A 21,666-nucleotide genomic window follows, 5' to 3' on the forward strand; every position below is an offset into this window, starting at 1 on the left:
TGGGACGTGGGGGGAATTACCATCATGACTGCATCGAGCGTATTGGACGGCGTACGTGGTGCTCTGTTGAACCCCAGACCATGTCATGTGTTGTGGGAAAGGCAACTAGCCTGCAGCTCAAGGATGCACCGCAGAACTAAAATCCTGCAATCAACTAACCCCGGGATGTCATTCTGCTTTTGGTGCAATCCTCAACTAAAAAACTCAACTAAGAAAAGGCTCGTATGTGTCTTCGAATGTACAACCAGCCAGGACTACCCTATTCTAACTGCAGTACACACCACTAACTCCTAGCACATTCCCACAATTGCTTGATTTTCCACGTCTTCCAAAAGTAAATTAAGGAGATGCCCAAAAAAGAAATAAGGCGTTTTGAAACGCCCCTCAAAACGCCTCTTCCGATGGCCCCGCCATGCAAAATGTTTACTTTCCTGCCCGAAAATAACATATCGCCGCCCAAAGTGTTCCCTATGCGTACCAAGACACCATGCGACTCCCCGTTCCTTGCTCCGGTCCGGCCCAATCACTCCAGTTCCCTTTCAAGCCGTCATGTTCGTTTCGTCATCTGACTCGTGGCTCTCAGTTTCCCACTGGCAGCCACGTTCTGCGTTCGTCCATACTCCTATTTACACGACTGCCAGGAGCGAGAGGTATCTCAACCCGTCCCCTACTGCCACCGATCTTACTTTCGCTATCTTCATCATATGCGTCCGATAACCTTGCAAAGTAGTCCGCCAGCCCATTGGTCGGGGAAGCAATGCTATCATACTGAGGCGGCGGCGTCTCTAGCGGAGGAGGTGGTTCTTCATCCTCGAATGCAGGTGGGTTGAAAGAAGGTGCTCGCAGCATGTGAATCGGGCGTTGCAAGCTGGCATTGATGGGTCCACCGATATGAGCTTGCTGCGGACGAGCAAGATCTGGGCTTGGAATCGATTCCAGCGACACATCCGAGTTCTCCCTTGCGCGATTTAGAGAGTTCAGTGTTGGAACGAACGATGTCGGAGAGCTCCGTCGGACCGCAGCACCAGGACAGCCACATTCGGGCATTCGCGCGTCGTCGTTTGCAGTTTCGGGAGAAGAGTACGCTGGGAGTGCAGTGTTGGCTTGAGTGGCTCGGCACGAAAGGATATGGAAAGGCGAGTCAATGGATATCTCAAAATGACGGCGCTTAGATGAATCGTTCTGGTCTGGCTTTGAGAGACGCATGACAATCTGATATTTTGAGTCTTAGTCTTAGTTCGAGGTTGGGTGCATTAAATAGACAACTTACTTTTATCCAATGATGGACTTGGATATTTTGATATGTTGTGTCGAAATGCAACTTCGACGCCTTCTCCTTCTCCTTCATGTGATGACAACTCGGCAGCTGAACGTTGAACTCCATTTCTGTCGGACCAATATTTACCTCTCCATTGAGGTCTCCCAATAGGTTTCCAGGGTCTTGAACCTCGACGTTTTCTCCCCTCGCAGCTGCTGCTCTCATATCGTAAGGGACACCACCTCCAGAAATTATCCTCATCGTACTCCCCGAGAAAGTGCTAGTAGCTGGGCCATCCGCACGTTTTTCGAACAGTTGGATCTTTCGAGTTGGCTCCATCCGGTGTACTCTTTTGTTAGCACAGAAATATTCGACGTTTTCCGTTACAAAAACCTTGATCCTGTGACACTGTACTTTCGCAAGTGGGGTGAGCTTGAAGGCGATGGGGATCTGAGCTCCGAGTGGAAAGGATTTGCCGGATATTACAATATCGTAATGGAGTTGATCTTCCCAACTTCTACTAATAGCGATAGGTTCAACCTGTTCTAAAGACCCTTCTGATGGGGCTCGAATTAGAGTAACCTCTTTGTTACCGATCAGATTGGCGCGAAAAGCTCCAGCCCTCTCCACTATGGCTTCCAGCTCATATTTAACAGACCCCAGCTCAACATCAATCGTCTCAGGGAGATGGCTATCCAATGGCAATTCGAAGTTGTAGACATAATCTCCCGGATTGAATACTCTGTAACCCTTTTGTGCTACTGAAGGTCCATTGGTCGAAGATTCACCTTTTTCGAAACTTCGGGATTGGTTCATTTGTAGAGAAAGTCGTTTCTGCTCCTTCGTGCTCAAGTTGATAGAAGAAGAACTTGGTGAATCTCGACCAAATACGTCAAATGACGATCGCCCTTTCGGAGCACTAATATTTGCCGATGCGGTTGGCGCTTTGAAAAGCTCGAAGTGATCCGCGCCGGTACTAGTCTCTGCGGTTGGAAATTGAGCGTTAAAGAATGGCCATGTGTGGCTCATAATCGTGTCGGTCTCTTCAAAATCCGCCTTCTTAGGAGGAATGCCTGAGGGAAAATATGTTAGCTTGTAAAGTCCATAAATTAACCTGGGTATCATACCTTCCGGCCATTTCGTCGTAGCTTTTCCGCGAAATTTTAGAGTTATGGCTTTAACTTTTGCTGGCTTTGAAACTCTCAAATGTAAGCTTCCTCTTAACATCGCTGTACTCCGTTCCGAAGTTTCCGTCTGCTCAAAACCCTGGAGGAAAAGTACAGGCTCAGCCAAAGATATTCCGACGCTGATTCCATTGCCGGATGCCAGCGGTTTCTCCTCTGGGATTGTCCTCACAACGCTGGTGGATATGTTCTTTGTCACAGCTCGTCCAGGAGCAGTGCGGACAGACTCCACCAAGCCCGGCCTATAGACCACCCCACTCACAGGCCCTCCGACCATATCCCTCGAATTTGTCCGCATGCCTTCCACTAGCGACCTCCTCCGATCGTCCGGTGATAAAGTGCCAGACCTACTGCTGCTAGCAATCGAGGACCTTGGTGACGTTTGCTCTGGCTGTCTGTCCGCAGGAGTGTGGGAGGCAATGAAGAACCGAAGGAATCGCTTAGCGTTCTCTCTAGGGCCCGCTAGTTTCTCGATGATGAGCGAGGATTTACTTCGTGTTCTCCGCCGATAGAGGGAGAAGTCAGGGCCGACGTGAGCGATGTGGATTCGGTGAGGTCTCCGGTTACGCGGCTGAAAGAAACCGGTAGGGGTGCTCGGGAGCCGATATATGTTTTCTGGTACGTAGGACAGTCGTCCTCTTTCGGTGTAAACTTGGAGATATTCTGTCATGACGAGAATTATCCGTGAGCATTGGTCAATGTTACATGCAGAGAGCGAACGCCAAAAATAAAAAAGCCAGCAAAATCAGCGAAATACAAGTCGTGCAGACCCAAAGGGCATCGTGCGGCTAAAAGTCATACGAGGAGAGCAAATGGTGAGTGAATGCATCCATCCCTTGATGATGGTTTTGGGAAAAAGGGGGACAGGTGGGCAAAAATGAGACAATGACTTACAGAAATGTCTGCTGGAAGTATGGGCCGGCATGACGGTCATTCGAAGATAAGCAAGCACATGCCACGGTACTCTATGTGGAGCGGTCAAGGGTGAAAAGTTGGCGGATGTTTGCGGACGCACCCTGCTTTTGCTGTGCTGGCAGAACAACAACAGACTGGTCGCTGGCCTAACACTACTTAAAACAAGTAAAATGATGACCGTTGCAGATCCACAAGAAGCTTTTGAAGGCTTGATCAAGGGCAGCAGCAAAACCAGGATGAGCCCGCAACCAGCCAACGAGGGAGAGCGACGAGCAGGTGATGGGCAGAGCACGACGGATGACGCGGCGGATGGCTGTGACGATCGCACGGCGGGACCGGGGTGGAGTGGAGTGCTGCAGGACTTATCAGATTGCGGGTTTGCAGAAGGTGCAGGAGATGCGGGAGAAAGTGTTGCGGGAGATCAAATAGCAGGCGCACTTTGCTGCGGACTGAAGTTGCGCAGTGGGATAGGTAAGCATTAATGGTGGTCAGTAAGACATTGGATTTTAGTGATGCTAGCTGCTAGTTGCCAATGACATCAAGGTTCTGCAGGGCGGGTGGCAGGGCTTAAGTGGAGGGAACCTTGAATTTGCTACTTCTAGATGTCCGACCTCGGATTATTCGGCATCACAACAAAAACTCAGCACCAAATTGACCTCTCAGGAACCGCGGACTGGACCGACGGGACCGACCCAAGACTCGTCAGCATCCTACGTCTGCGTTAGAGGCTTCCTCCGAGACTCCCGCAGCTAACGCTCTCTTCTCGGCTTCTTCTCGTTCGAGAGCCAATCGTCAACCTATCTATTAACCATCTCACAAGATCTCCTCGTAAACGCCGACAAGGACCGCCGACTGAGCCATGCTGGGCAGTGAAATATCACGCCTGGACTCCCAATCTTCATGGAGGGCTCATAGTACCCTTTGTATTGTATGCGCGGGGAACCGGGTCATGCGAGTTCGATTTTCATATGCAAGAGACTGCAGAGCGCACATGGCACTAAAGTACAAAAGGTCTGAATCGCTTCCCACCCCAAACTTCTCCTCATGACCAACCCAGTTATTTCCGAAGCAGCGGGCCAAGCTTAGAGATAGGGATGGCAGAAAGCGGGCAGGTGTGCATCTCAGCGAATCCCGATGGCGTAACAATCCGTCAACTAGGGTCCCGCTTTTGGTTCGTAGCTAGAGTAGTCCGCAGGATCGTCTTTATGGTGACGTCTTGGACCAACCCTTCCCCAACGTCTTCGCCATTATTCTGCCTGCTGAAGGGCACACGACGTTTTGCAATGACGCGCAGCAGTTCGGGAGTTGCCGTTGCGAAATTGCAAATTAGAAAATGATGGAGAATCATGAGTAATCGTGCAACCAACGGCATTCTCGATGGCATCGAAACGCGATCGGGACTCTCGATGCATGGCTTGATGGCGTGAAATCAAAAATAAGCTTGTTTTTCGTACACGTGACTCGTCTCACGGCCCCGCAACACGCGAAGTCGATCTTGGGGAAACGCGACGCCAGCCAAACACCAAAATATACAAGGCAATATCGTCCCATGCCATTTAGCGATGCTTGACGATGGCGACTTTAGTACTTTTCTCAACCCGTGTGCTCTCTCCTGCGATGCTAACCCGTCTTTAGGCAAAGCACAGACGCCTCTTGCGGGTGTCATTCTTTGCTGTACCTCCATCCCCCCAGAGCAGCGCGTATGTTCTTTGTCCAATTGCTACAATTTCAGTGTTTGCTTACACAATGGCTACAGACAGAGCTAGCTGCGGTTGCGATTCAGATGGGAGCTATCCACAAATACGACCTCACCTCCGACGTCACGCACCTCATCGTAGGCAATATAGATACACCGAAATACAAATACGTCGCAAAAGAAAGGCCTGATGTGAAAGTGCTCACTCCTGATTGGCTCGAGGCTGTACGTTTGTCATGGATGAAAGGAGGAGACACGGATGTTGCTGCGTTGGAAGAGGAATATCAAGTGCCCACGTTTCAAGGTTTGAGGATATGTGTCACCGGTTTCGATGACAGTGAGTTAGATACATCTATAACATCAAGGACAGCGCGCTAATGCAATTGCAGTGGTACAGAGGCAGTACATTTCTGATACTGTTGAGAAACACGGCGCAACATACCACGGCGATCTAACAAAGTCCGTCACCCACCTCATAGCTGCAACACCAGGCGGCAAAAAATATGAGTATGCACGGAATTGGGACATCAAAATTGTATCTCTAGAGTGGTTTCAAGACAGCATTGAGCGAGGAATGGTCTTGGAGGAAAAATGCTACGATCCCATCCGACCTAAAGAGGAGCAAGGTAAAGAAGCATGGAATCGAGCAGCCATATCCAACATTGCGCTAGGCAAACGAGGAAGGGCCTTAGATCGGGCGACGCCGGCGACAGACGCCAATCCCAAGAGGAAATTAAGACGGACAGCTAGTGCAATGTTAGGTAGCCAAAACGAGTCCATATGGGCTGATATCACGGCTGGCGGACTTGCGATGAAAAATGACGAGACCGATGATTGGAATAATCAAGTAGATGAGAGTTTCGTGGATAACAGAGCTCTTACATTAGACAAAGGTGGCATAAGCAAAGAGTCAGCAACAATTACCGAACAGACCACTACCAAAGATCATCCTGCGGCCAATCCCACTCATAGAACACCCGGGCTTCCCTTGAGAAGACAGGAAGGAATCTTTGAAGGCCGCGTGGCCTTTGTTCACGGATTTGACGATACCAAAGTTAGTCAGCATAAGCAGTCTCATTGTAAGCCTTTCGCTAACTTCACAGTCTGCAATCCTTCGAGAGCATCTGATCAGTAACGGTGCCGCCGTGGTCCGCACCACTGCAGAGCTCGAGCAGGAGTCGCATGATGGCCTCCAACATGGCTTTCTCATCGTTCCGCACGACGTGGCTTCCACTGGCTTACCGACCGTTCCGGAACCCGCAGGCAGGCTGTGCAGAGTGACGAATTGGTGGGTAGAGAAATGTTTGTACCGCAAAGGCTTGGTGGACCCTGTGGGAGAGGTTCTATGCAGGCCTTTCAAAAGATTAGGAATTGATGGTACGTGGAGAACCCAATTTTCGGGTATCTAACTAACCAATCGTAGGTTTTAACGGCATAATAATCAGCTCAACGTCATTCGCTGGAGTCGATCTACTCCATGTATCCAAAGCTGTAAAACTTACGGGTATGAAAACAACAACTCCTCTTCAGTATCATAACTAATAATTCATTCAGGTGCGACATATGATGAGTATCTAACGCCTACGACATCCATCTTGGTCTGTAATTCGAAAACACCAAATAAAGAAAAGTTGAATTATGCAGTCGAACGCAATATACCAGCTGTCTCTGTAGAATGGCTCTGGGACTGCCTGCGGACAGGAGAAAAGCAACCATTGCAAGATTACCTATTGAATAAACCCCGAGAAAGACGCCCAGATGGAGCAAAGCAATTCATTGAAGTACCTACTGCGCCACTTTCAGAAGAAGACGCCGCGAAACTAAGGAAACGGTAAGGAATTCCCATATTTCAGTAGGACGACTACTAACATTCCAAAGGAAACAGCAACAGAATCTTGATAAGTCCCACACAATTGTGAAGAAGCTTCCGAAAGATAAAGATCGACATAGACGAGCTCGCACCCTAGAACTCGTGCCTTCAAATGAACCAGCACCCACTTTGACAGTCCGAAACGATTCTCCTGATTCTAATGATCTTGGGACTCCGACTTTGACGCACGATGACTCCGCATCCATCACCGCACCCCTCCAGGACCTCCCACCAGAAGTGAACTCACCACGACGACCATCCAACACATCCGTCTACTCAGCCTCGATCGGTTCCACAGCAGATTCAACATCTAAACACACCCCCGTTTCAGAGAGAGCTACTTCAGACAAGGCCAGCCGACAGCCAACCCCAGACTCCACCATCCTGCCCGAACCCCAAGAATCCCTCAACACGACCATCACCAACCTCCTTGCGCAGAAGCAAGCCGCCTCCGCCGCCCCGCCCACCGAATCCAACCAGCGCCGCCGCAAACGCGGCCTCCTCGGCCGTGCCACCTCCGGAATGTCCAACCCGTCCACCTCAGTATCTTTCTCGCGCACCAGCTCGCTGGGCGTGGCGGAACACCCGGCCACTGCGCCGCAGGGCGCCGAGCTGGACGCGGAGGACCGGCCTGAAATTAAGTTTACAGAGTACATGNCCTCGCAGTCGCTGCTGTATGAGGACCCAGAGGTGCAGGCGGCGCGGGAGGATATGATTCGCAGGATGGGCGGGAAGGTGGAGGAGGTTGTAGGAGTGGTGAGCCCGATTGGGGTTGTGAGGGATGTAGTTACGGAGGGTGTGGCGAGGAGGGTGGGCCGGAGGAGGAAGGGCGGTTAGGAGTGGGTTTGTACAAAGATTAGAATGATGCTTCTTTGAGTGGCTGAGAGGGTTGATGGAGCTGTTGGCTGTGGCTTTGGGTGTGATAGGGACCTGGCTGTATACAGGAAATGTAATCAGATTAGGGAGAAATGCATGGCTTCAGAGCTGGCTCTTGAGAATATTGAGTTTTGGAACTGCCTTCCTACAGCCCGATTCTACATATAGCACCGACTAACACAAGGTTATAGTTCATTAAAAGGGATTCTGTTATGTGCTCTAGTTAGGGTATCACAAGTGGTGATACCAGCTTGATTAATCACGTGATCTACATCAACCTAGGCACAGGGTAGAGATGAAATAATATCCTCCAAGATTCAGACTCTCTTTTCTCTACCCGCAAGGCGTTCGTCTGTTTTAGTGCGGTATCAAAGATTGTCGAAGGCTTTGCATCGTCATAGCCTATTAGGGCCTTTTTGTTAGAAATCTTGCTAAGATGAAATGTGTCCTCCGAGAAACCTATCGATAAGAGGTCTATCACGACAGGTGCTCCACTCCTTCCCTAGCTCCGCACGCTCCCACGCCTGCAGAGAACCTTGTTAACTCCTGTTCGTTCTAGCCTATAGAGTTTCGGGAGGCCAACATGGTTATGGAGTTTCTAAAATCAATTACTTGCATCCAGCCTAAGCTCTATCTGGCTTGACCTCAGCGTTAGTGCCGACCCTATCTTCCTATCCCTTCCAACGGTGGGATTCGTCCTACGGTTATCGATAAGAGATAGCCAATAGAATCAATAGGATCAAGGCTCCGTGACCCATACGCGTACTTTTAATTCTAGTGTTCGCGCACGGTCCAACTCTCGTAGGACACCACTGTTGGAAGGGATGAGATTATTCGTGATGGAAGGCTGAGCGTAAGAAACTATTTTATCTATATAAATCCTATTCATCTCAAGTCCCTCCCTGCTTCGCTTAGAGAAAAGGTCTTATCAAGCTTTAAGTAATATCGGCTGGTACTTTGTTCTTGTCGACGTGCTAACTGTAGATACGAGAAAGTGTGTATTCCCCCTACTTCATATTCATATTTGCTGCACATCTTCCTTTCCAAATCTTAAGCTGCTCTTCTTCGACGTATAAATAAAGATTTTTCTTCAGCCTTACAGTTCATGGTAGTTGTATACATCCCGGGTAATCCTCCAGATTGTAAAGCCTCAGTACATCTGAATTCCAGTACCCGCTAAACCACCAGCCTAGAAAGATTTCGAATATCCGGACCTTATTCCCAGAATCAAATCCGCAGAAATTATGCATTCTCTTTGGAAAAGAGTCTCATCAAGACGACACGCAGTTGAGCGAAAAGATCGAGCAAATCGACCCATCGATCTGCAATCTGGCGTTGAAACATCCGGTTGCCACGTCTGCTGTGCCTCTTTAGCACCCGAGCGTGGTTCTTTGTGGGATGGCCGTCGGCGATCCGAACGTGTACCTTATAAAGCAATATGGAAGGCAGCTGCCAATAAATGCCTCTTTTGTCGACTTGTTAAAGACGCTGTAATCTACTTCTCAGAAGATCTTGCAGCTGTCACTAGCATAGAATTTCATCCCGCGAATAGCTCCGGTATTTACAACTTGACCATTATCAACGGTCCAGCGCAAACACACCATCAAATGCTTGAATTTTACACCCATCAAGGCATGCTTACCTTCGCCAAGACGGTCTTGCCCGCTAAATCTCCGGCCATCGCTATCTTGCACTAAGTTTGATTGCTAACTGAAGTATTAGATAATCCATGTTTATGGCCAATTATTGGCCCAGCTCGTGATGTTTCCTTTAACTCGTCCTCAGAGGAATGCTTTGAACTAGCTCAGGATTGGCTTCGTGAGTGTGTGGCGAATCATCAGGGTTGTAATCCATCACAATCAACATTGCTGGGCATCCGATTGCCTACCCGGTTAATACATCTTGGAGAAAAAGTCGAAGATCTCCGCATAATCGCAACGGGAGACACAGAGGAACATACCAATGAAGTTTCACTACATAAGTTCGTTTCTGCTTGGTCAGTGGATGTTCATATGTATAGTAAGACTAATTATTTGCTACAGGCGATATGCAGCACTGAGTCATTCCTGGGGAAAGGCCCAGGTCATCACAACCACCTCACAAACACTCAATCAGTACAAGAGGTGCTTACCATACACGCAACTTCCCCAAACATTCCGAGATGCTATCACAATAGCACGTCGTCTAGCCATTGGCCTCCTCTGGATCGATTCACTGTGCATTATTCAGGACTCAACTCTAGATTGGGAAGAACAAGCAGGCAGGATGGGTTCCGTTTATGCCAACGCCACTTTAGTGATTGCAGCAGAATCGGCCTTGGATGGCAGCGGCGGATGCTTTATATCGGATGGAGAACGTGCTCATATTCCGTTCCAGTTCGAATGCCCCAGTCCTGAAGGCTCGAAAAGCACTGTCTATGCCAGACCAGATCGCAGGAGTGGCTCCGTCTCTCCATTCTGTTCTAGTCATACTCGCCAGGCATGGTCCCATTTGAGCACACGCGCTTGGGTATACCAGGAGCAACTCCTCGGGCGAAGAATTTTGCATTATACCAAATCGGAGATGGCATGGACATGCAATTCTGCGAATCTTTGCGAGTGCCGCATCAGACAAGGGAGGCATGGAAGGGCTGGCTTTCAATTGAGGAGTGTTGTTGTGGAAAACTTGATTAGGAAAAGCACGGCAACTGCAGCGCTGCCATCTCAAAACCGAGTTCCGCAAGAAATTATCCCCGAGGAAGGGTCGTTACCCAAGAGCACGATTTTTAACATGTGGAATAACCTCATTGAAGAATATACTAGGCGTTCCGTGACCTTCGCAACCGACAGACTTCCGGCAATATCTGGAATTGCGGCAGCGTGCAAACAACACTTTTCAGGCCAATACATGTTTGGGATATGGCAAGACCATTTGCCTGAGGCACTTTTATGGTCAGTTTCGGTCACCAAAACTCGGCAGAGCCGGAGGATTGATTCATCATATGCGCCATCGTGGTCGTGGGCGTCCATCACTGGACATGCCGAGTATCACCATGAGCTGGCGCCAGTGGAAGTAAGCCTTGAAATATTGGATATTTCGTATGTCCCAATTGGCCTAAACCCCTATGGGCCTGGGAATGGAAGCATCAAAACGTCTGGATACCTCTTACCTGTAAAAGTCAATCACTCCATTAGCCTAGCTAATGAACCGGTGTTGACTGAGGAGGTGTACTTAGCAACAACAATCTCGCTTTCGTTGGATTTCTTCGCGCCAACAGCAGAGGGCCATGTTACCCGCTTACCTTGGAACTACCGTCTCTTTATCGACGTACATAATTGTGTACTTGCTGATGCTGAGATTCACCACGGAGATGAGTGTGCTTTCCTAATCGTAATTCAAACTCCTAAAAGCTTTGTTGGTATATTGCTTAGTCGCTCCTCCAAAAGTCCTAGTGCCTTCCAGAGAGTAGCAATAGCAGGTGTCTTATTCGAATCCGACTCGGATAAAACCTCTGCGCTTCCGATACTGGGTGAAAAGCAAGAGGTCATTCTCATTTAGTCACGTTATAGAGATTATCACCTTAAAGATCAGCCGGTAAGGCTCGAAGGCTATCTTCATAGCTCTCGCTACAACACGCAATGCTTCAGGTTGACGCTTCCTCCATGATTCGCATCATAACGTTGATCGCATCAAGTTTAACTTCAAACGAATATTGCAAGACCATTACGTAGCCTCAGGCTTCTCTTCTTTCAATCCATACGTCGCCGCTAGACGCCGGTTCAAATGGTCCCTCGCTGTCATTATCTCATCCGCCTCTCCCGCCCCACCTCCATATCCCACCTTAACCTTCCGCCCCTCGCCTTCGGCACTCTGAAACTCCTTCACAGCGCGGCTCGGCACCGGCACCAACCGGGCCTCATCCAGCGGATGGCAGAAATACGCAATCGAGTACCGATCCTCGCTCTGCTTACCTTCTTCCGGCTGCGGGAAGATGACGCGATGCACAGTGCTCTTCAGCAGGCCGTTTGTCCAGTACGATAGCAGATCGCCGATGTTCACGAGGATGGGGGCAGTGGGAAGTGAAGTCGGGTTGACGGGCACGGGCGCCCAGGTGTTGGAGGGCGTGAGGATCTCAAGGCCCGGCTGCGAGGGCAGCTGGAAGAGCAGCGTCACGCTGCCGTAATCGGAGTGGGCGCCGGCGCGGATGTCGGTTTGGTCGGGGGGCGAGGGGATGGAGGGGTACTGTGTTTGGCACGTTAGCCAGGCGCGTAATTAGAGGTTCCAGGGGCTGTTGGTTTGGGATATTGCGCACGTATAGGAGTCGCAGCACGCTGCCCGATGGGCCTTTGGCGCGATCGTGGCGCTGGGAGAACCATTCGGCGCCGCCTTCGGAGGAGGGGATCTCTAGTGCAGCGCCAAAGAGCTGGAGGATCTTGTCGCATAGGGCGTGGCATTGGTCGGCGAAGCGCGCCATGCGGGATTCTTCTGCAGCGAGTGGAGCGGGGAGGGGTTGATTTGCTTTGCCATTGAGGAATTCGCCGATGTTGAAGGCTCTGGGGGGTGGTTAGGGTTCGTGCCGTAGAATTGCATATGGGGAGGAAAAGAGATGGGAAGGTGAGGGTTTTTAGGGTGCTAACTCTTTGAAGTCTCCTCTCTGATGACAGGTTAGTGATCGACTCAGGAAAAACCCATTTCAGGAGCCGTAAATATATATTTTCTTATTGACTCGTTCCCAAAAATGGGAAAAGTAAAGTCAATTGCCTGCGATATTGCGAATACCCTGAACACAAATCTGGCAAAACACCATCAAGATGAATGCGATAAGTATAAGAAAGTAAATCACACCTTCTGATTGGCAGGATCGAGGGTTTCTGTATGCATTGGTAGCCATCCGCGGTTTTTGCCAGACTTGCTGGAGTGTATTGAGCATTCCGCTTTCACCTCAGTAGGCGAGCTAAAGAATTTACGTGACTTAAAGTATTAGACTAAGCATATATTGCTAGGCATATTGAATATACCAAATCAAACATTCCTTGGATGTCTTCAGGAGGTATTCCCACTTCGTGGTTCTTTACAAATACGAAGCCATATGTTGATGCTGCCTCGAGGATATCTTTGGCAACATCGAGAGAAGGGGAAGAAATATCAATGACTGGAATATTAATGCCAGTGTCATTTGCAGAACCCATTATTATAAAGTTGGGCGTGAATGTTAATGGATCAGATCTGACGCTCTTGTAGAAGACTGGATGAGACGGAGTTGGCTCGCAGGGCTGGACGACATGCCAAGCCGCTAAAGAAAGCTCACCCAGCCAAATTCAATGTCGGCGTCTCTTTGGCACGCAAACATTCATTGCCGCACATCAGGCCTATTCAGGTAGACCTCACCCTTAGAGGCTACTGGGCCCTATACTCTTTAATTTCTTTCCTTTAATCTCATTCATTACGCTGATTTCTACGCCGCATCCCACCATGATTCGCGACTTCGAAAGTTGGAACAGCACTCTGGGTGAGGTCTCGCAGCTGGAGGACCTCAGCGGCTGTGCTATTGCTATTGAGGCTGCAGACTATATTAGCAATCGTATTCTCAACCACCAGCAATGGAAGGAACCGCTTCTCCCTGCACTCGGCGGTCTCCCCTTTGGCATGAAGCGTCACGTTGAACTTGACATGGAACGATTCAAGTCATACAATATAAAACCCATCTTCATCTTCAGCGGCCTCGATTTCGGAAAGAAGGAAGACGTGTTTGTTCAATCTCAAGAAGCTGCGGTGACTAATGGGAATGCCTGGGAGCTGTACAACCGCCATGAGGCTGAGAAAGCCGTCGCAATGTTTGGCGAGTCTTGTACAGGACCCAAGGTATACCGTGCATTAGTTGGTGCAGCTGATGGCGAAATCGGCTCCGTGAAAGCAGGCGATCTGTTTCGCGCCCTACAATCTGTATTGACTGAACTCAAGGTTACGTTCCAAGTCGCGCCGTACAGCGCATGGGCACAAGTATGTCAATCGCGGCTATTAGGCATGTCACTTAGCGCTGACCATTTTGTAGCTAGCATACCTCGAGAAACACGGACGCAGTTATGTTCAAGCTGTCGCTGGCTCCTCCGAACTACTCCTCTTTGATTGCGACCGGTTTATCACATCTTGGGATTTTGACAATGGAGAAATTAGATGGATAAGGCGGGATAAATGTGTTGCAGATCTAAAGCGATCTGCCGGAAATGGAGATATCTCTGAAGACATGTTTGTTGATGCATGCATGCTTTCTGGAACGCATTTTCTTCCAACCCTCCCGCAGTTAGAAAATCCAAATCCCCAGCGCAAAAACATCAAGCCGCACAGCGCAATTGAGATGATGATGGGCCTTGGCCGTAGTGGCATCTCCGTCTGCCTCCACTACCAAGATGAGCCAAGATTCCAGCGGATGAACTACCTGGATAAGTATCGCAGAACGAGACTTACGGTGAAGCATCACCCTGTCCTTACCATACAGGGTAAAATCGAGCCGTTGGATGCCAGCCATGTCCCTAATGACGTCCATGAGTTCATTGGCCAGCGTCTACCAGATGAGATATACTATTACCTGTCTAAGGGTCTCATCGGTCCTCGAGTACTGAACTGGCGAACATCCAACGAAATTATTGAGCTCCCACCCTTGGACGGAGGTGACTCAGATGACTACCGGAAACTCGTCAGTCAAAAACTAACACCACTTCGGACATCTGCGATCTGCCTGCTCTCCTATTCACTACACCGATTCTATCAGCACAGGGATATGGCTTTAAAGTGTTGGTTTGACAGCCGTCACGAGACCCGACATACTGATGTTATCAGTATGAAAGACTTGGCAGACCCTCTCCCGATTGTTGAGAAGTGGAACGTGAAAGCTGAAGTGTTCAATAGCGAAATCGCTAGACATCAGGTACGTTAAGCAAATCCCGTACACTTTATCTCTAATGGAACTAGGGATATGGCATCCTAGGTTCCGCCGTCACTAGCCTGAAAGATGCCAAATTCCCCTCAAAAACGATCACATCTAAAGACCTAAAACAAGTCAGTTCCCTGTGTTTATTTTCCGTGGGAGTATGTTAACAAGTAACAGCTCTTGACTACAAAAGAGGAAATTCTATATAACTCCATCTGGCGCTTCCTGCATCTACAAGAATATGTCGATTCAAACCATAAGCTGACCCCCTGGGGTGAAGTCCTGGCTACTACCATCGCTGCGCTCAATGGCAAGCCCGAGCTTGAAGAAGCCGCCATTATCGCTGTTGAACTCGCTCGCTTGGATCTTCTCAATGCAAGAAATATGTTTAACTATGGCGGTGCTCCTATGCGCGGGACGGGTAAAAGACTCCTAGAACGCGATGGCAAGACGAATCCAGGAGGACTAACATTTTGCAGATATCGACCGCCGAAACAACTTACTCGTCTCACGTGTTGCTTGTCTTGGCAATCTCCGTCACAAACCGATCGGCTTCACTGGTCCTCTCAGTAGACACCTGCTCGCATATCATTCGATGGTCTCGGCTGTCCGCAGTACTCTTCGCGACCTAGCGGAAGTGAGCTTGACAACGCTCTTGCTAAATGGGGATGCGACGCGCGATCTGCCAAATCTGAGTGAATTGGGCATGGAGTAAGAATCTATTCTTTTCTTTTGGCTCGTTTCCTTTATCGAATACTGACGGAAGCAACAGACTTCCATTCCTTCTCCCCAACACCTGCGCGCTCGGGATTGCTGTCAAGTCATACCTAGATGAATTGCTTGTTCAACCAGATCCAACTTCCCCAGAGGCCAAGGCTGCAGTCAAAGAAACCGCAGCGACGCGCTATTTCCCCCAATGCCAAGATCTTGTGGAGGATTTGGAAACAGCGTTCAAGCTGTGGGATGCGGTAAGTTACAGGGCCATCGCCACAAATCAGCGGCCAACGTGAGGACTTGTAGACGCTAACTGGACTGCTAGGTCTACGCGGGTATCAGATCGGCCGGCGATCTCATCAAAGATAAGCAGACCTGGCACGAGATCAATGAGTGGCTGTCGAATCGGAGATAGGTGAAGCTCCAACTACATTCCCGATCATTTATACATCAAAATAGCGGTCTTCCTTTCCAAATACCCGAGAATCCCTGTGGTATGCTATGAAGAAATGTAGGAGGCGGATGTGATTTGAGAGGCTGCGCGAGAGAGTTGTGAATCACCAAGCAAACGTAGTCAAGCTGAGAGATAAGATGATTTGATTGCTATGAGTGGCTATTCTAGATCGTTGACTTGGATACGCTGGGTTCTGTACCTCGCGGTATGAGCTTTGAGCTGGGGTGGTGAGCATGCGTTGCTTGCGGATCCAAAACGAAGTTAGAGGCAGCTGTGTGGCTGTAAGCTAAAAGTAGCTCTATTTTGAGAAGAAAAAAAATTCTGGATATGATATATTTGGTGGCGAATTTGGGCGGATATATGAATGAGACTTTACTAATGCCGGACGGGTACAGTTGCTAGATTTCCGAGGTTTGGTATCATAGCGATGTGCTGCACGATGCTAGCCCCGAAAGGCACGGTATAACGTATAGGAGCATGATTCATCATCTCACGAATAGGAGCGAGTGAGATAATTTCCAGTCGTTTGTGTTAGCATCTCAATCGCTGGTTTGTCAATTTTTAACTTCTCTAGCTAATTCGTTTCTTAAGAATTACAAACCTCAGGAGGCTGACACTAATTGTCACGCCACTCAATATCTATATAGAGCATCCCTCAATACAACCCTCAACAAGCCAGCCCGTTTAACGGCCCATCCTTATGCCCTAGCAAGCTGACAGACTGGCGAAGAGACTGACGGAGCCGATTTGCACGCAAATGGAGCCAGAGTGGAGAGCTTGGATTGAGTGGCCATTACAAGAAGTTGGGCTTGATGGAGAACAGAGTTGATTCTACGCATGCCGGCAGTTTAAATGCTAAACGGAGAGCTCTGAGGAAGGGCCTCAAGGAAGCGTCATGGGTTGAGTCAGGGCGGAGTTGAGAGGGCTCTCCGCACCCAGCCCTGCAAATCCTCTAGCTCACTTCGACTAACCAAAAAAGGTGGATTGGATGTGGCTTCATGCGACAACCGTGTAAGTGATTTTCGGGCATAACGGTCATCTCACCTCAAACTCCATCCATTTTCTAAACGAATTTCTACGCATCTGAGACGTAGATTAGGATATAAGTCTAGGAATAGTTCCTCATTTCAATGATTTACAGGCCATGTGCTTCACATATATCATTTAAAGCCTAAATTCTTTAGCTAGAAACCCATCTCGTATCAATCAACATGATGTCATCGGACCCTCCACCTTATTCTGAGCTTCCCAAAACTCACCGTCGCCTGTATTTAAAGAGCCAATCTGAAGCCCCAACTGTCGAAACCCTTCCAACCCCTCAACCTACCCCAGACAGTGCCGTAGTCCGCATTCTCACAGCGAACGTCCTCTCATATGCACGAGATATCTACAATGGCAAAAGAGCGTACGACTACGCAACTCCACTCGTTCCTGGGGCCAGTGCTATAGCCCGAATTGCGGCCGTTGGCCCTGACGCCACTGCTCCTTCTCCTGGAGATTTAGTCCTGGTCGATGTTACCATTCGCGGGCGCGACGATCCTAGTGCCGTTTTCCCTCTTACAACATGCCAGGACCCCAGAAAATACTCTAGACTAGTCTCAGCACCAGCATGTCCGCCATAGTTGGCATCAATGACCGGTAAAAGCCCAACCACCCGGATCCGTCCTATGACGGTAAACACTTGCGGCCCCAGTCCTTTAACCCATGCCCTAAATCCCGGATCAATTTTCCGTCCGCACAAGGCGTCCAACTCGTCGCCGCCCCGTATCTCTGCATCGGTGCCTGGTCCGGGGCGACAAGGCGACATTCGACTGGAACGACTCAGAGCTACCCGTTGTGAGAGAAGCCTGGCGAGTTCTTTATAGTGCGGGTATCAACTTCATCAATACCACGCAAGCGTACGGGGACGGCAAGAGCGAGGAAATCGTCGGCGATCTAATTACAAGCGTGCCGCGTGACACCGTCGTCGTGCAAACAAAGTATTACCCCATGCCTATAGACAAGGACAACTTGCTACACCCTTCAATTGCACCGGTAAAGAAGCTCAGGCAAAGCCTCAAACATATGAAGTTGAAATATGTCGACGTCAATCTCGTGCATGGCCCTGTCCACCCAGGAGGTATTGCGCAAGCGGCCAAAGGGATGGCAGATTGCGTCAAAGAGGTATGGCACTTACAGTCAGTGTCTCTAACTATAGCGCAGCCGACATGCTGCGGTTTGCGGCGGAGCTGAAAGACCACGGCATCCCGCTCGCGACGAACCAGTGCGAATACAGCATCCTACGACGGCACCCCGAGATCCATGGGCTTATGCAGACGTGCGACGAGCCCGTCACTGCCGTGGCGCTGGATTATAATATCAGTAAGGGGGGCGCTGCTGCTCGTTGGGATCAGAAACGCAAAGATGGCAGAGGATGCAGTGGAGGCGTTGGGGTGGAGGCTGAACGTGGACGAGGTTAAACAACTTGATGCTTATAGTGCGGAGGGTGGTAGTGGGCTAGATGAAGCTGTTATTGCCTGAATAGTGCACTTCCTGTTAAAGATCCATCTATTATCACTCTCCATCGCTTCATCTAGTCTTCTTTAACTGTTGAGGTCAACAGCCAGTAATTCATGAGTAAAGAGCCTATCTAGAATGCTGCTACTGCGAGTATCGAAGTAAATACCGGATTTATTGCAAGGAAAGACTACTTTACCCGCTAAGTTACGAACTACAATCTTCCAATATTAAGTATGCTTCGCCACATGTCCGTCAACCATCATACATCGGAGCTTGATCTCATGCGAATTGCCCATTAACAACTACCCTCTATTCCCAGATAAAGTAATAATCTGTCGCTCAGCAGTTTGACACTATATGGCCAAAAGTTGCCTTGTCTGTGTCGAGATACTCGACCCGCTGAAATACAATAGAATTACCTTCTTTGACCTCGACATCTTCAAAATTCTCTCCAACAACATCCAAGGGGAATCCACTAACAGAGTAAACCAACGCTTCTCCTAATCTGGGTTCACTCGTGAAAATTATCCTAGTCCACCATCTTCTGGTTTTGCGAGGAGAGACTGAGAGAGTGGAATGCAGTTTTCCGGCGGGATTTTCGCGTACTCTGCATACTGCAGTGTGGCCAACAGGCAGCGTCGTTGGCAGCGTCGCTGGCAGCTCGCTGCTGATGTAAGCAGTCAGTCAGCGTACATAGTTACAACAGTCAGTCAGCGTACTTTTATGTAGCGCGCTGACAGCTCGCTGCTTAAGTGGTAAGGAAGGACCAATTTGGTAGTATTTTGAAGCTTTTGGTAGAAGTTAAGGATCTTTGGATCTCCGGTTAAAATTCGGGTGGGAAACCCTGGGATATTCATACTAAATTGTATGGTTTTCTCTAAATTCCCCGTCGCGTCTATACACGCGTTTTGTCCACCAAATATTAACCTTTATTATGACAGGAAAATATAACGGACTTTACATTTTACCTACCAGCAATATAATAGAGCTTCTTCCTTTACTCCTTATCTAATTCTTAATCTACGCGTCTATTAAGCTCTTTAGTAGCTTATAGACCTCGTGGATCTACTGCTTCTACTCCCCTTGTAATTAAAAACACGTCTGAACCAAATAAGCAGAATAACTCTATATCGCAAGAACCTCCACCAGCTGGCCAGAACTACGGCTGTATATTCCCAATTAACTAAAAGAACATTTTTTTAGGCAAGTACGGTAAGCTTACTGGTTACTATAGATACTAAGTTATTAATAAGCAGTCGCTTTTAAAGACAGCCTTTATATTACCTATATAGAAGTATAGAGCAGATCTATTTTAGGACGGACTAAAGGGAAAAAAGAGACTCTGGCTATATAAGACCTGCTATCTAGCTCAAAAACTAGCTGTATTACTTATAATTAACGGCACGGATTATATTATTAGCTATTTAAAATTAAAGTATAGTATTATATTAAACCCAAAAAGCTATAGTAGTACTCTATGTTAATTAGCTACTCTAGGCCTAGTTAATCTAGCTACTTAATCCTCTTCTATACTTAGCAGTAGCGAATAGTAGCCGTTTTAGGCAGCTGGCTATATATAAGCCTATATTAATTAGATAATCCTATAGAATATTATATTTCGGCAGGCTATAAGCACTTATACTTATACGTTACTAATATTTAACCGCCCTTATATATAGGAATATCTAGTAAGCTTATATACGTCACTAAGCAGCTAGATAAAATCCGCCTTTAAACGCCGAAGCCTTAATATTAAAAACCTCCTTATTGTCTTATAAAGCAAAATTTACCTTAGCTACAATATCTAGACATCGACGAATGGTATATCGCTACTTAGCGTAGTTACTTACTTAATTAACAAAGGTAGCAAGCTCTAATTAATCCTTATAGGACTTCCGCGGATATAAGGCTTACATACCGCTAAGAATATAGTAACGGCTTTAGTAGCAGTTATTTAGAAGTACCAATTTAAATATAAGCTTGGCTGCTTAATAGCTAATAATGCCACTAATAATAATAAACTCTATAAGCACCTTTTTAAAAGCCTTTTTATACCAAAAAGGGAATGACTCTAGTATATTAGGTGTTAGCGACTCAGTTAATCGAGACATTAGCACAGCAAAAGGGTCGCGCAAGCCTGTACGATTGGATTGTCTATAAACGAGAATCTAAAGCTAAAGAAAAGGGAAGAAAAGGACAAGCAGCAACGTGAGGAGTTATATACGATCCCTAGTCACGTAAGAGTCACGTAAGCCCTGCGTCTACCATAACGTCTACTATAGCTACCGCTTTCTACCAGTGCCGTAACATTACCCCCCCCTCCGTAAAAGCCTGCCCTTAGGCTTTATATGTCCGTATTATGCCCGTAGGGCGTTCTTATCTTTATGCTCTTCCGGTAGCTTATTATCTTTATTATACTAGTATTCCATCCATTTGTCTAGGTACTTTAGCGGTCCCAGTTTATTAGGGTAACAGCTATAGAATTTTTAAAGCTTATAGGGACTGCCAATAAAGTTTTATATAGGGTACTAGGTAAGATCTAGGTTATAGCCTTTCTAACTAACGCAGTACTTTAGCGTTTTCCTTACTAGCTTACAGGCTAGTATCTCTTTAATTTCCTATTTATTATCGCCACTGACTTAAATTAGCAGAGGGGGTTCGTTCTTTTGTTTAGGTAATAGGTTGTTTATAGCCTTCCGTAGCTTATCTGGTAAGAAGATAGGGTAAACCTTAATTAAATCTAGGAGCTCTACTTTATACGAGTTGCCTATTTTCTTAAGGACCTTATATAGTCCTGCCATCTAATAATCAAGCTTACGGCTAGGCCATTCTATCTTCTAGTTCTTTATTATAACCCAAACCATATTACCTACGGTAAAGTCGGGCTCGCGCCTATACTTATTTGCCTACTATTTTATTAATTTCTAGGCCTTTTCTAGGTTCGTACGGGCTACCGTCCAGGCTTCCTCTAAGCGCTTAGCGTACTGCTAGGCTTCCTCATAAGATAGTTTCTTGCGTACGGTCTATAGTTCTTCTAGCCTATCCCAGTCAAAGCTTGTTTAGGGTAGATACCCCATTTCTAGTTAAATAGGTGCAAATCCCGTAAAGTCGTGGGGTAGGGTCGCCTGGGCGTAGTCTATTAGAGGTAGTAGTTCGCCCTAATTATCTTAGAAGTAGTTAACGAAGGGCCAGAGTCTCTAGTCTAAGTATTAATTTATAATCTCCGTTTAACCATCTATCTAGGGGTGGTATACTGTAGAAAGCTTTAGCCTAATTCCTAGAATCTAGGTAAA

General features: G+C 47.9%; 7 protein-coding genes across 7 annotated transcripts; 5 read left to right on the plus strand and 2 right to left on the minus strand.

Annotated features, from left to right (window-relative positions):
• Positions 1-579: 579 nt before the first annotated feature.
• K441DRAFT_678467 (uncharacterized protein) lies at positions 580-3,112 on the minus strand (the record flags this gene model as incomplete). The annotated part of the gene is made up of 3 exons (XM_067651162.1): positions 580-1,212; positions 1,271-2,331; positions 2,386-3,112. The coding sequence occupies 3 exons, from the start codon at positions 3,110-3,112 to the stop codon at positions 580-582; spliced, it is 2,421 nt and encodes an 806-aa protein (XP_067502758.1).
• Positions 3,113-3,340: 228 nt separating this feature from the next.
• K441DRAFT_697388 (uncharacterized protein) lies at positions 3,341-4,117 on the plus strand (the record flags this gene model as incomplete). The annotated part of the gene is made up of 3 exons (XM_067652970.1): positions 3,341-3,353; positions 3,544-3,828; positions 3,884-4,117. 3 exons carry the CDS (start codon positions 3,341-3,343, stop codon positions 4,108-4,110), a joined length of 525 nt encoding a protein of 174 aa, XP_067502759.1. The 3' UTR covers positions 4,111-4,117.
• A 583-nt stretch (positions 4,118-4,700) lies between these two features.
• K441DRAFT_662068 (uncharacterized protein) lies at positions 4,701-8,001 on the plus strand. Its single transcript, XM_067648985.1, has 8 exons — positions 4,701-4,941; positions 4,993-5,057; positions 5,114-5,390; positions 5,443-6,107; positions 6,157-6,430; positions 6,477-6,557; positions 6,608-6,884; positions 6,932-8,001. Exons 1-8 carry the CDS (start codon positions 4,920-4,922, stop codon positions 7,758-7,760), a joined length of 2,490 nt encoding a protein of 829 aa, XP_067502760.1. The 5' UTR covers positions 4,701-4,919; the 3' UTR covers positions 7,761-8,001.
• A 986-nt stretch (positions 8,002-8,987) lies between these two features.
• Positions 8,988-9,750, plus strand: K441DRAFT_150565 (uncharacterized protein). Its single transcript, XM_067640187.1, has one exon. The coding sequence runs from the start codon at positions 9,044-9,046 to the stop codon at positions 9,494-9,496; it is 453 nt and encodes a 150-aa protein (XP_067502761.1). The 5' UTR covers positions 8,988-9,043; the 3' UTR covers positions 9,497-9,750.
• On the plus strand, positions 9,572-10,874 carry K441DRAFT_453946 (HET-domain-containing protein; the record flags this gene model as incomplete). Its single annotated transcript, XM_067641720.1, has 3 exons — positions 9,572-9,780; positions 9,842-10,511; positions 10,554-10,874. Coding segments are annotated over 3 exons (1,200 nt in total), but the record flags the coding sequence as incomplete, so codon positions are not given.
• A 458-nt stretch (positions 10,875-11,332) lies between these two features.
• On the minus strand, positions 11,333-13,002 carry K441DRAFT_662069 (Clavaminate synthase-like protein). The gene is made up of 5 exons (XM_067648986.1): positions 12,797-13,002; positions 12,624-12,749; positions 12,416-12,432; positions 12,091-12,331; positions 11,333-12,020 (listed from the first exon to the last, which is right to left on the minus strand). Exons 1-5 carry the CDS (start codon positions 12,965-12,967, stop codon positions 11,502-11,504), a joined length of 1,074 nt encoding a protein of 357 aa, XP_067502763.1. The 5' UTR covers positions 12,968-13,002; the 3' UTR covers positions 11,333-11,501.
• A 4,110-nt stretch (positions 13,003-17,112) lies between these two features.
• K441DRAFT_434767 (uncharacterized protein) lies at positions 17,113-17,388 on the plus strand (the record flags this gene model as incomplete). Its single annotated transcript, XM_067641653.1, has 1 exon — positions 17,113-17,388. A coding segment is annotated over one exon (276 nt), but the record flags the coding sequence as incomplete, so codon positions are not given.
• Between the last annotated feature and the right edge of the window lie 4,278 nt (positions 17,389-21,666).

This window comes from Cenococcum geophilum, assembly GCF_001692895.1.
Source record: "Cenococcum geophilum 1.58 unplaced genomic scaffold K441scaffold_28, whole genome shotgun sequence".
Classification (NCBI taxonomy): Eukaryota; Fungi; Ascomycota; class Dothideomycetes; order Gloniales; family Gloniaceae; genus Cenococcum; species Cenococcum geophilum.

Bases quoted from the DNA above. Each gene is read 5' to 3' on its own strand.
- K441DRAFT_662069 (XM_067648986.1), bottom strand. From the start codon at position 12,967: ATGGGTTCTGCAAATGACACTGGCATTAATATTCCAGTCATTGATATT. The intron at 12,750-12,796 runs GTATATTCAATA...TAATACTTTAAG, and splicing joins TCCAAGGAATGTTTGATTTG to TCACGTAAATTCTTTAGCTC. The intron at 12,021-12,090 runs GTGCGCAATATC...TGCCAAACACAG, and splicing joins GCGTGCTGCGACTCCTATAC to TACCCCTCCATCCCCTCGCC.
- K441DRAFT_150565 (XM_067640187.1), top strand. From the start codon at position 9,044: ATGCATTCTCTTTGGAAAAGAGTCTCATCAAGACGACACGCAGTTGAG.